Raw genomic sequence first — 13,440 nt, 5'->3', positions numbered from 1 at the left:
AAGTTATCACTTTTCTGCCGCTCCACAATCAAGCAATCGTATCACTTGCTTCATCACAACCACGCGCCCCCAATATGCTCACTTAGAGCTAGTGGCTTTCGTTGGTGTCTCAGGCAGAGGCGTGCCCAGTACAACGATCACTCTTCCAGCACTATGGGAGATATTTTCATCAATAAGGCGCTTGGACTTCTGTCATCGGATAAACAGAAGGAACGCGCTGACGGCCTGGCAGGTATATTTCAAAGTTGTCCTTAATGAGTACAGTACTAATAGCGAGCTAGACCTCAAACATGCCTTGCAGCAAAATAGACAGAGTTCGAAATTGTGAGCCTGATCTTCTGGAAAACTAGTGGGATAATACACGGAAGCTAACGCATGCACAACCCACTCAAGACAGGAGCTGAACGATAAAGCCTGCCACAAGATTTTCGAGTCGCTTTTCCGATTTGTCGCGTACGAAAAGCCGAGCTATAGTCGGGTGCAAATCTCAAACACAAAAGCCAAAAACGCTTCTGCCACCCGTTTGTCGACATGCGCATCGGTGCTTCGAACCGCGGTTGACATATTTTGCCGAAATCTAAGAACCAAGACGGTTCGCTCGATAATTGATCACATCACAGATACTCTACCTATCCCTGGCGAGGGGCTCTGGGAACCACTGAGTCTGGATTACACCAAAAGTTTGACATCGCTGCTCCGCCATCCTCCGCATATCGAGCACCTCGGAGACTCAGAATGGGAGAAATTGGTCGACTTTTGTATTACGACAATCAACCTACAAAGAAGTGATGAGAGCCAGTTGAGCCTTAGGAGTGGCCATCGATCAGTCCCCGACGATGAACTGGACAGCGGTGACTGTCGTTCAACGCCAGCCAGAGCAACTCCTGCTCCGGTCATCAGGGAGAAATTTGTGGGCGACAAAAATGCCACCGAGGAAATCCTATTTTCTATTCAACTTCTGACTGCGAGCCCGGGTGCCCCAGTGCAAGCATCGGCTGAAAGCATATTACAGGGACTCACGGAGTTTGTCAGATCACCATCCATCCTAGCAGGGAATGCACACCAGCTTGCCTTTAGTAGCATCAATGCAGTCATTAAAAGAGTGTTTTTCGACCAATCGGACCTGGTTCGGCCATTTCTTATTGGGCTGGTTCCAGTAATACGCCGACTGTGGGCTACTAAGCTCCACAATCTCAAGGATGAACTACTCGTTACTTTGATGCTATGTACAGTTATCCTCACCGACGGTGTTGAAAGACCCACGGAGATGCTTTCTCATGCAGTCGCAGGCTTGGCAGAGACAATGCAAATGGAGTACATAAGACGAGCTGAAAAGGAGCTCTTGAATATTGATGAAGTGATTTTCTATCAAAGAGCTTCTCGAAATTGTCAACCGATCTATGGCCCCCGCTTGGGCTCTCCTCGATCAGAGCACATCTGGACTGTCATCTGGGTCATGTCTACTTTGCTGAAGCTCTCCGATTCTATGACCAGAAAACTGTCGACCACTGCTCCTATGCCTGACACACCAAATAAGAGACAACGCCTCAGCTCCGCCATCGATGATATCATACGAGACGCCATATCGGCGCCCGGCGCCCGTCAAATCTGCGCGCTCCAGCTCATACCTTTCCTCGAACACACATTGGACTCGGTAACCAAGGAGTCTTTGGTTCGGCAGCTGATCCCGAATATTGTCGATGACAGTAATACCATTGCATCGTGGTCAATGATTGCTCTGACAAGGTTTGTAGCTTTACAACCTTCATATATGTTATGTATCAACATCATTTGACTGACCAATGTAGTATTGCGAGTGGCTCAGACGCCAAGTCACCGCCACTCATTGAATGTTGGCCCGGGGCAGTAGAACTTGCTACTCGTGCATTCTCCGCTTCTGCTACGTCTCGGTCTGCGTGCAAGTTGATTGCCGCGACTTTAGGCTGCGATTTGCTCGAACTGTCGATAGTCACCAAATTAGTCAACTCGTTGCTCTCATCTGCCAATCTGAACGGCCCTTCTGCTCTTTCAGATGCTTCGCTAGAACTCTGGGCGTTAGCTGTGAGGGCGAAGCCCCAAATAAGCCCCGGATCTGCTCAGAACTCCACCAAGCAGGTCTGTAGCTGGTTGAGAGAGATATGGACCATTGGTATGTTTTTTGCATCCACATTTTCCTCCTATTATCTTACCCTTCCTAATTTTGCCCCCAGGATCTGTATCTGACAGAGCACAAATCGCTCAGATTGCCATATTCGCCCGCCCCATTGAACTTCTTAACCTTTTTCTTGCGTGCACCAATCGACCAGCTGAGTCCACGCATCCCAAAAACACGATGCCACTGGGCTTGGTTGGAAGGGCCTGGTTTTACTTTCATGAAAATCGGGAAATCCTTGAGTATCTGTTTGATATTGGTGATACCATCAGCAGTTCAGACCCATGGAGGCGACATGACGCATTCTCCACCAGCGTGGCTAACCGACAAGAGTCTGATGACATTGTAGTTCTAGAGCTTCTTCGTTCAAAATCAGAAACCTTTCTTCAGATGTGGAGGACAATGACTGATGAACGTTCTCATCATATAACATCGGATACATTGCAGATTTTCACTTCCTATTGCCTGGCGTGTTCCATCTTTACGGAATACCTTCCCGGCGAACTTTCTTCAAAGTTTCAGGACCTCTCGAAAAATTGTGAGTCTCTATGGAGTGCTATTTGCGAATTTCTGTCCTCCTCGCATAATTCGGATTTTATGCAGGCTTCGCTCGAAGTACTCGCACCAATTATCCCAAGTCCTTCATGTGATTATCAGTCTGCTGTGTGGAGGGGCCTGTCCTCGCTTCTCCTTCCCTACGCAGATGTGCTTGAGATTGCACGACAGGGCCATAAGCGCCATGGCACGATGCTAGGAGACATGATGGATCTAGATGATCATCTAGCTACTAGAAATGTTGCGCTTTCTCATGACGAGGCCATCCTGGCTCTGAACAGAGCGTCGACTCCCCTGCTTTATGATTCGGCCTCTTTTCAGCGTTGCTTGACTATTCAAATTTCTTTTCTTTTACGGGCACAACCCAAAGAAAACTTGACTGAAATGGCAATCCACTCGGCTGTAATTGAGTATCTGACTGGATTGGATGAGACAGATCTTTTGTCTGCGCATAGTATCATGCCAAAAATTTACCAAGAATGCTCCAACATGAGTCACGATGGATTACTCAGTCTTCTTGAAGACTTAGGCGAAAAATGTCTTCAATCATATGAAACGGAACGCTGTGAAGCTTTTCACAGTGTCTGTATTCAGATGATGACAGCTTTTACGGCTTCTTGGGCCCACGCACAGGACCATACTTTGAGCGAGTCGGCTATGGACTTGTATAACTGGTTTTTGGAGGTCCTACTAGCGAGGAAGCGAGCATCAACCCGGGTTTATATTGCCTTGTCTGAGCTACTTCAACGCGCTCAAATCACCAATCCCTCATATGGTAATTCACAGTCACTTCCATCACCACGCACAAGTCTATTCACGATTTTGAATGAGGGTGATGTGCAAGTGAAATTTAGTATCGCCAAGTTCATCCCAGGTCTCTTCGATCAATTTTCTCTCAAAGACCATGACGCGATTTTTGATGATGTCCTCAAGAGCTTGCCTCGAGACCCGGACTGGATCGAGGGAATCGCCCTCCGGCTATTTGTGTTGTCCCGATTAGCTTCTAGATGGCACACATTACTGCGAAGAAGCATTTACCACTTGTTCGAGACTCCTGCCCATGTCCCAATGTCTTTGAGATACGCCCAAAAATGTGTTAAAATTGTCTCCGAATCCCTGGGCCTTCAGAATGAGCGGCAGCTCTTTCAGCTTTTCGCCTCCCAGATACTTTACACTTGGACAGAGACACAATCTGTCATGTCCATGCCGTTCAGCATATTCGGCTATGCTACCCTGAAGCAGATGCTCATTGATGTGAAAGAGGAGATTGTTGGGCAGATGATGATGCGTGGAAAAGACAGCGAAACCGAGGAACTGGCAAACTATATTGGGGAGCCACGTCTTGAGATGCTGAAATCTTCTTTCCATAAGGCGGAAGCATACAGCATTTCCAAGGATATCAGCACGCCACCGGAGCAAGGAAGTCAACCCAAGGGTGTGGAAGTTCGACTTAGGAAGCTACTAGGGACAGAAGGGTTCATGGCTCAGATAGAGACGCAGTTTCCCCAAATCGTGGCCAATTTTTTCAAATCGCTTGACCGCTATGACCAAATTGAACGGGCTTACGCAAAGCGTCCAGCGTTTCGATATGCTCTTGATATCAATTCACAGATCTCCAGCAGATGCAATAACCCCAATCCTCTGCCTGCGAATCAACAACCGTCTTTTCGGGCCCGTTATCTCCTGGATGAGCTTGACTTCCTGTGTAAGCGGACTGGATTTGAGGTAGAGTCGATTTGGACTCCAGCCCTTGCTGCATTTGTTTGCCGTTCTTTATTGGAGACCATACACCCTGCCTTGGGCTCACTCCACACATGCTCTGTTGTCCGGAAGATCAGGATCTTAGTATGCTTGGCCGGCCCAATCATGCTCCAAGATTACCAATTCGAAATGCTTCTGCATGCTTTGCGGCCTCTTTTGAATGACCCCCACTGCTGCGAAGATACCCTCTCCATCTTTTGGTATCTTCTCGAGGCTGGAAAGCCCTACCTTGAAACTACCCCTGCATTTATGGCTGGGATATGTATCTCTACATTTGTGACCCTTCGCAAACTTCTAATCTCCTTGGAGTCTGCCCCCGCGGAGAGTCAATTGGGAGCTGCTCTGGAAAACATTCGAAAGTTTCATCAATGGCTCCGTGGATTTGTTGAGAATTTCAATTTTTCGAACATCAGTGACAGCGCGCAGAACTCATTATCTCGCTTCACCAAACTCGCACAAGAATATTCTATGCCCGACCAGCCATCAAAGCCCAAAGTTGAGAAAGAACTTGTCTTCGAAGTGCTTAATGATCGTGATTCTGCACAACCTCTGCTGAGTATTCCTCTTGCTGAGCTTGTTCTATCGCTGTTATGTCCCGAGTTTGAACAAACAGCCGAGGGAGATGACCACCTATGCACTGTCAGCCCAGGGTCGGGGTCTCACATTGTCTCGCTCTGGAATAGCCTTGACAAGTTTGATGGCGGATCAGCCTATCGTTTGTGGGCAGCACGACTCATTGGGCGTTCATTCGCTTCTACTGGGAAAATTCATGAAAGCCTGTTGCGAGAGCAGGATCATCTACTTTTCAAACCACTGGCGTCGCATGATCGCGATGATATTTTCTCCAACTCTAAAACCAAGATCCTCCGGATCCTCAGCGATAAGCTTCCAATGAATGATCATGTCGAGGCCGGTTTAATTGAGCTTACTTTGCAAATGATTCTCAACAAAATTGCTGACAACCCTGATCTTCAATCTTGCGCTGAAACCATCCCCGAGTCTCTGGTGAAGGCGTTTATTTGGAATCCTTACATTTGTCCCCGGACTGTACTCTCTGTATCAGAACTCGAAAGGTGCAATCAACCTGATATCTGTACTCCAACAGCGTCTGTGAAAGATTGGGCACGCAATATGTCTTTGTATCTTTCAACTGCTGCTATTGGAGACCCAGTGATTGGCTGTCTTCGCAAAATTCTCAATGTCATTCCAGAGCTAGCTGTGCAAACTTTGCCATACATAGTGCACGATGTGCTCTTGGCAGAAGGTGAAAGGAATGGTCCGATCCGACAAGTGATTTCAGATTGCTTCAGATCGATTCTACATGATGTCAGGGAAGAGTCAAAGCCCCATGCCCAGACAGTGATCAACTGCATTCTCTACCTAAGGACTCAACCAGCTCCTCAAGAAGCAAGCATCATTGAACGCGACATGTGGCTGGATATTGACTTTGGAGAAGCATCCTCTGCGGCGCATAGATGTGGGTTGCAGAAGACATCACTCTTATTCCTGGAAATACAGGTATCTCGAGTTGTCGCAGTATCTCGTCGCTCATCGGTTGCTAAGTATGAACCTCCAATTGACCTTCTACATGAGGTTTTCAAGAACATCGATGACCCCGACCTTTTCTACGGCATTCAGCAAAATTCATCCTTAGAGAATGTGATGGAGAGGCTAGAGTACGAAGGGTCTGGCTTCAAAAATCTTCTGTTTCAGAGCGCCCAGTTTGACAGCGAAATTCAAATGTCAGATAGCCCTGATCCATTCAGGGTTCTGAAGGCACTGAATTCAACAAACTTGCAAGGAATTGCAAATACCATGCTCTCCGCACATGGGGCCGCGAAAGAAGCTCCGGCATCCTTTGACAGTATGCTACAAGCGGCAACGAACCTTCAGAAATGGGATGTACCCGTATCATCATTTGATGATTCACCTTCAACGACAGTTTTCCGAGCTTTCCAAGGTCTGAATACGTCGTCTTCGGGGACAGAAGTTGCTGAATGCGTTGATGACTGCCTTCTCAGAAGTGTAAATAGCCTAGTTGACTCAAGGCGCTCAGCTATTCAAATAAGGAAAAAGATGCGGTCACTTGGAATCCTCACAGAAATAAGTGATGTGATTCTTTCGGCGTCACCCCAGGAATTTGCGGACCAATGGGATAAAATCGTGGCCAGAGGCGCTTGGCTGAAAACTGAAAGGTACCATTAACCCCCCTGCGATCAACAAAATTTCACGGCTTTCTAATTGAACTAGCTACCATGAGGTTGGGGAAATACTGAACTGGCACGAAGCACTGTTCTCTTCCATTAAAAAGAATGATGTTCTCAAGTCCAAGTCACAGTTGACCTTAGGAGATTCCCGCCTTCTCGAAGCAAAGGTCTTTCGCCAGTCTTTGGATATCACACGGAACCATGGCGTATCGCAAGCATCATTGAAAGCAGCAATAACTCTTTCGAAACTGGCAGGCCCCTGCGCTCAGCTGGGGATCATGATTGATGGAGTGACAAATTTTGATCTCGCCAATGTCCTATGGGACCAGGGCGAAATGACAGCTTCCATTCGTATGTTACAGCAGCTAAAGGGCCAGGGGGACCTACACAAGCAAGCAATCCCCCCTGAGTCGATCTGAGCTGCTTGTTACGCTAGTAGGTTCTTCCTCAATACCACCCTTGGTATCCAATATCTAACAATCACATCAATAGGGCCATCATGTTGCCGAAGCGCGCCTGGAGAAGCCAGATTCAATCCTGCAGGACTACTTATACCCGGCAGTGAAGGAGCTGAAGAAAGGTACAGAGAGCGAAACCGCAGGGCGGGTATACCATGGCTTCGCAACATTCTGCGACCAACAGCTCTTGAATGCCGACGGGCTAGCGGATTTTCAGCGCGTTGAGCAGCTACGGAATCGCAAAGAGAAAGAATTGCTCGGCTTGGAAGACATGATGAATAATGCCGAAGGACGAGAGAGGGAATCCTTGCGCATGTTCCGTGCTAAAGCCAAGCAATGGTTCGATCTCGACGACCGAGAATATCAACGACTTTCGCGAAGTCGAGAGGCTTTCCTTCAGCAGTGCCTTGAGAACTACCTTCTCACATTGAGGGAATGTGACACCTACAACAATGACGTTCTTCGGTTCTGCGCACTGTGGCTGGATAAATCTGCGAGTCAGATTGCTAACACGGCTGTTTCCAAACACATCAATCAAGTCGCCAGTCATAAATTTGCGCCTCTCATAAATCAGCTTTCCTCCCGCCTTCTCGATACCTCTGATGAATTCCAGTCCCTACTGACGAGCCTGGTCTACAAGATTTGCGTCGAGCATCCCTTCCATGGCATGTACCAAATTTTCGCTAGCAGCAAGTCCAAGGGCGGGAAAGACCCATCCTCTCATTCTCGTTTCCGGGCAGCGAACAAGCTGGTCGATCGCCTGAAAAACGACAAGGACATTGGCCCTATGTGGGTCGCGGTTCATAACATGAACATAACCTACGTTCGGTTCGCTGTTGATAAGCCTGATAGCAAATTCAAGACCGGGGCAAAGATTCCACTCAAGAAACTTCAGACTGGAGAGCGGCTTCTGCAGGATGCAGCGACCTACCAGCTGCCACCTCCAACAATGAAAATCGAGCTCCGAGCGGACAAAGACTATAGCAAAGTACCGACTGTTGCCAGGTTCTCTTCCGAATTTTCGATTGCGTCGGGTCTCAGCGCCCCCAAGATCGTGACCGCCATCGCGACAGATGGGGTTCGCTACAAGCAATTGGTAGGCTTATCGGTCTTTATGTTGGGCATTTCGCTAATGAAATGAATAGTACAAGGGTGGAAACGATGATCTGCGCCAGGACTCGATCATGGAGCAAGTTTTTGAACAAGTCAGCAGTCTTCTCAAGGATCACCAACCCACTCGCCAGCGTAATCTGGGTATACGGACATACAAAGTGTTGCCTTTAACCCTTAATGCAGGCATAATTGAGTTCGTGCCCAATACCATTCCCCTTCATGACTACCTGATGCCGGCACATCAGCGATACTTCCCCAAGGACATGAAACCCAGTGCTTGCCGAAAGCACATCGCCGACGTACAGACCCGATCCTTTGAACAGAGAGTCAGAACTTACCGTCAGGTCTCAGAGCACTTCCATCCGGTTATGCGATATTTCTTCATGGAGAAATTCAACAACCCTGATGACTGGTTCAATAAACGGCTAGCCTACACTAGGAGCACTGCTGCAATCTCTATTCTTGGTCATGTTCTTGGTCTTGGCGACCGACATGGGCACAACATCCTCCTGGATGAGAAGACGGGAGAAGCTGTGCATATCGATTTGGGAGTGGCCTTCGAGCAAGGTCGCGTTCTACCTGTGCCTGAAGTTGTGCCCTTCCGCCTCACTCGAGACCTCGTGGACGGGTTTGGGATCACAAAGACCGAAGGTGTCTTCCGGCGCTGCTGCGAGTTTACATTGGAGGCTCTTCGGCAGGAATCCTACAGCATCATGACTATCCTGGATGTCCTGCGGTATGACCCGTTGTACAGCTGGACTGTCTCTCCCTTGCGGATGAAAAAGATGCAAGATAACCAAGATGCTGGTGATGGACCACCTGTCCTCCCGGGTGCAAATGATAAATCTTCAACGAATGAGCCCAGCGAAGCGGATCGGGCCTTGACCGTCGTTGCAAAGAAGCTAGGCAAAACACTGAGTGTCACTGCCACGGTCAATGAGTTGATTCAGCAGGCAACAGATGAGCGAAATCTCGCCGTGCTCTATTGCGGTATGTATGACTTGCAAGAATATTATAGTTCGAAAGCTAACTTTTGCTAGGTTGGGCAGCTTATGCTTGATGTCTTCTTTTCGGCCACCTTTCCTGTTTAGGCGCTTCTATTCCCTACCTGTAGATAGCCTTCTTATGTATATCCTTTAGACAATAATTCTGTTTTTTCTCTAAGAAACTGGTCAAATAAGAATTTCCAAGCTTAGGCTGTGATAGATTTCCATATTGAGTATAGGAGCAGAGACCCTATATCAATAGTACCATCAGGCTCTATGACTGAATAAGTCTCAAGGTCCTTCCTTGGAGTCCTTCAAGAAGCTAAGCGTTTCATCGATTACTTCGCCCATCCCACTCGCGCGGAAAAATTACGCAAGTCGATAGTGGCAGACTAATAAGACGCGGCTTGGAAGATCGGATTCTGATTCAGGCTGGGTTGCATCGACGAATATAACCTAGCTAGGGAGATATCCTCATTTCGACAGGGAAGTGCTCAAATGTAACGAAGTTGTGTGTCAATATTGAGTATGGAAAGAAGGATGGATAAATTGTATGCGAACCAGGGCTATAATACGAAATATTAGGCAAGGGAACTCTGTATACAAACCTGATTATTCAGTATACTGAACTTTAGTATGATCCAATAGGGGTTGGTGGTGCAGGATATGTAACTAACCTTGGAACCATGAATATACATTAGGTAAGTATTTGATGGGGTGCTTTGTGGGGAGAGGTTGGAGGCGCTTGGCGGAGACGGGCTGAGCGGCGCGGTGGGCGTGGAGATGATTCGTTTTAGGTGTGCTTGCGCTTAGGCATTGTAAGGGGATGCAGGGGAGAAGGATGTAAGAAGAGAGGTCCGATGGATGGCAACACTGCAGTTAAATCTTGGAGACTAAATACGTGCGTTGAAAAGAAATACCCTCCTAGGGTCTGAAGGCAAGAGATATCCACGGTAGAACAGAAAAGCCTAGCATTATGACAAAATATCAGGCGGTATTACCTAGGTAACTAGGTCACGCAACTCCCGCTACATCGCAAGATCATATGGTTTTCCAATCACGCGAGTACACTGCGGGAGATTTTTCCCTATTCAAATGGTTCATGCACTTGAAACGTTCCTGCGCACTATTGTCTTTACAGAGATGGTGAGCGTTGAATTGTTCTTAGAGACGGGCAGTTTCATACACAATCACCGAGTTCATGGTACAGATCTTAGGATAAGGCATTCATGCCTAGCTTCGGGCGATGCCGGGGCAATAATACATTGGTTCCCTTGGCAAAAAGCACCTCGCTTGGATAGGTTATGATCCTTCCTTAGTCCGAGTATACTTTTCAGGTCACCAAGGTCGATTGGGATCCATAGTTTACCGACATAAAACTTGTTGAGAAGCCGATAACTTGCACAGCACAAAGAATTCAAGCTCCCGTTACCTAGTAAGTTACTAGAGAAGGTTCCTTAATTTGCGTCATTAGATATTTCTTAAGAGCTCGGCATATTCCAGAGAATCTGATTTGTGACACATCGGGGGGACAGAGTGACAGCGCAACTCATCGCATAGAAAGGGTACTGGAGAGAATTCCCCCGCCCCCATGGTTCTTGAAAAAATAGTAACCAATCATGTCGAAGTATAGCACGATAATCCTTAGGTTTGACATGGCCTTCCCTAACAAGGGCTCCAGTATGCGAAGATTCTACTGCGGGGAGCTTCAAGCAAAGGTAGCAGCGCCCGGCGAAGCATTGCCAGAGGATCCCGCATGGTCGTCATCATTTCGACGGCTAGGAATGGAGATTTCAATCTCAAAGCCACCAGTTGGAGAATCGCCGTGTATCTCGGGTGTCTTCTTCGATTTCTTTCCGGTGGGAGTGGAGGATTCTTGGGACTTGGATGCGTCTTGAGCCTCGCTATCCTTCGCTTTTTTGGAGGCGGCGGTGCGGAGCTTCTTCATCGCTTTTCGGACCATTGTAATTGCACTCCTTTCTTTCAGACCGAGGGCGTTGCTCAAAGCATCCCCATCAAACTTGGCTCATTAGCTTTCCAGACATACAACATCCCTTGATGTTGGTCAAACGAACCTGGATGGGAGTATCGGATGTGGCGACAGCCATCAGCACATATCGCACTTCAGCATCCGTGAGACCCCAAAATTTTTCTTTGGAGTCAAGACAGACGGTTTTCTTTGGCGGCATCTTTATCAGAAGAGGGTTGTGCTTGGAGTAGGTTCAGTTTCGGTTGAGTCCGTTGGGTTGGTGTCTTGCGTAGCGCAAGGGAAAGGTAGGGAAGGATGATGGAAGATCTCAGAGTTCAGGTAAGAGAAGTAGCCTAGGCAGTAAGCACTTTCTTCGCATGTGCAAATAAGCAGCCAGGTCGTACTAATTCCCTTGCTTTACGGATGTCCGTATCCAGAGGGGTACGCGCCCATGTAGCTTTAGGTACTAATCATATCTACGTGTTTCGTCGAGTAAACTATTTTTGTAGCAGTAGAAGCATACTAGCAGCACCTCTCGTTCTGAACAAAAAGATTTCTTAGTATCACTCGCACGAATTTCAAATAGATAAGGTCTGTACTGTTTGTCCTATGATTGATTCAGAAATACTTGCTATATGGACCTGACAACTCAGGTCCCTTTCAGCATAGGCAAATAGCACATAGTCAACGGACTTCGCAGCGTAGGATCATTATATATAATGGATAGCAAAAGCAGATTTGCTTCGCGAAATGTAGCGAACGTTCTATAACTAGCGCGTGCAAAGAAATGTGGTTGTTCGGTAGTCCCAGCCCTCTGACAGTCCGTCCTGTTTTACCGCTCAGTGTCACTCGGTGGTGCTAGACGCTCCTTGCGATCTCCTTGCGAAAATATCTGCCCTTCATACACAATATATATCCATTTCTGTGGGGGGCTAATCAAATAGTGCACTATTATTATCCAGTATCCAAGATACTCTTCCCTGGTGGGCTGGAACAAAGCGACAACTCGACGGAAAGCCGGAGGTCAAAACTTTGAAACTGTTCGATTTTACTAGTATGAAATATCTGAGTGCTCTCATATTACCTCTTCTTTGTCGATCAAACTGAATATAATAAATTGGTAGGATATAGACGAGCTACTACTAGATAAGGCGCGGTGCAGGGGTCTATCATGGCCAATCAATATCTACCGCTTATATCAACGGCCATCGACTCATGAACTGAAGCCCAACCCCCGCTTCTTTGCCCAATGCTCAAGTGCAATTGGGAGTAGCCCACGCGCTATATTCTCAGGCCTTGAAAGTCTTGCACAAAAGCTACTCCATGGCAATCTGCTTCCTCACGTCTGCCTCTCAACGGATCATCTGAAGCGAAAATCTGAAGCAAAATGTCGACCGAGATTCGCCGTATGTCACCAAGTGCGCGAGCCAAGCTGAAAGAACGTGAAAGCCTCCAGACCACACCCTACCGAGATGCGGGAGGGTCCATGGCCATCGGATACGGCATTAATCAAAAGTGGCATCCTGAGGAATATGATGCCATCGTCGCAAATCCTACCATTGAACAATGCAACAAGAGCTTTGATAGGGTCCTTGCCAAATTTGAAAGAGACGTTCAGAAGAGAGCTCCCAATTACCATGAGTGTAATCAGAATATGGCCGATGCCATCCTTATGTAAGTGCCTCAGAAAGCCCCTCTCTGGTTCTTGATTTTTCCTGTCTAAAGTCCTACGATTGAGCAATACTCTAACTGTTATTGTATAGGCGTGCTTATAATGCAGGTGCCGATGGCGCTCTAAAAGATCTCAAGGGACCAATGCAGGCTAGGGATTGGAACGAGGTCGCGAGACGAATGGGTAGTACTTGCACCAAACACAAGGATGGGGGTAGCCTAGCCAAAATTAGGAAAGAAGATCAGGAATTATTTTCATCGTCAATGAACCTCGGACCCGAAGGCCACGAACCACATCACGATACGACCGACGTCAACGAAGCAGACCAATCAGACGGTGACAAATTTGAACCCCACGGGATGCCATTCGCTCGAATCGATCTAGGCCGCGGCTGCCATTTCGGTGCGGGCCTTGATGATTCTGGCAACGCGCGAGTCCAGATTGGCTTCAACTGCATCACAATGTGATGCGCATTACGGAAGCATCGATATTAGCGCTCAAATTACTGCGAGATGATTGATCGAGGCGATGGATGGAAGATCTGCCCCAAAATCTGGCTGTGGGTGC

The 13,440-nt window shown here is 47.6% G+C and overlaps 3 protein-coding genes across 3 annotated transcripts; 2 read left to right on the top strand and 1 right to left on the bottom strand.

Moving 5' to 3' along the window:
* Positions 1-153: 153 nt before the first annotated feature.
* Positions 154-9,306, top strand: atmA (DNA-binding protein kinase TEL1; the record flags this gene model as incomplete). Its single annotated transcript, XM_058470863.1, has 9 exons — positions 154-232; positions 282-324; positions 394-1,746; positions 1,809-2,149; positions 2,211-6,663; positions 6,719-7,026; positions 7,187-8,229; positions 8,279-9,236; positions 9,287-9,306. The coding sequence occupies 9 exons, from the start codon at positions 154-156 to the stop codon at positions 9,304-9,306; spliced, it is 8,598 nt and encodes a 2,865-aa protein (XP_058334004.1).
* A 1,634-nt stretch (positions 9,307-10,940) lies between these two features.
* N7468_001565 (uncharacterized protein) lies at positions 10,941-11,421 on the bottom strand (the record flags this gene model as incomplete). The annotated part of the gene is made up of 2 exons (XM_058470862.1): positions 10,941-11,257; positions 11,280-11,421. 2 exons carry the CDS (start codon positions 11,419-11,421, stop codon positions 10,941-10,943), a joined length of 459 nt encoding a protein of 152 aa, XP_058334003.1.
* Positions 11,422-12,588: 1,167 nt separating this feature from the next.
* N7468_001564 (uncharacterized protein) lies at positions 12,589-13,340 on the top strand (the record flags this gene model as incomplete). Its single annotated transcript, XM_058470861.1, has 2 exons — positions 12,589-12,875; positions 12,965-13,340. 2 exons carry the CDS (start codon positions 12,589-12,591, stop codon positions 13,338-13,340), a joined length of 663 nt encoding a protein of 220 aa, XP_058334002.1.
* Between the last annotated feature and the right edge of the window lie 100 nt (positions 13,341-13,440).

This window comes from Penicillium chermesinum (assembly GCF_028974085.1).
Source record: "Penicillium chermesinum strain IBT 19713 chromosome Unknown utg000002l:1.0-5270490.0:1.0-5274688.0, whole genome shotgun sequence".
In the NCBI taxonomy this organism is placed as follows: domain Eukaryota; kingdom Fungi; phylum Ascomycota; class Eurotiomycetes; order Eurotiales; family Aspergillaceae; genus Penicillium; species Penicillium chermesinum.
Note: the sequence above shows the minus strand (reverse complement) of the source record. Positions and strands in the feature narration are given on the sequence as shown.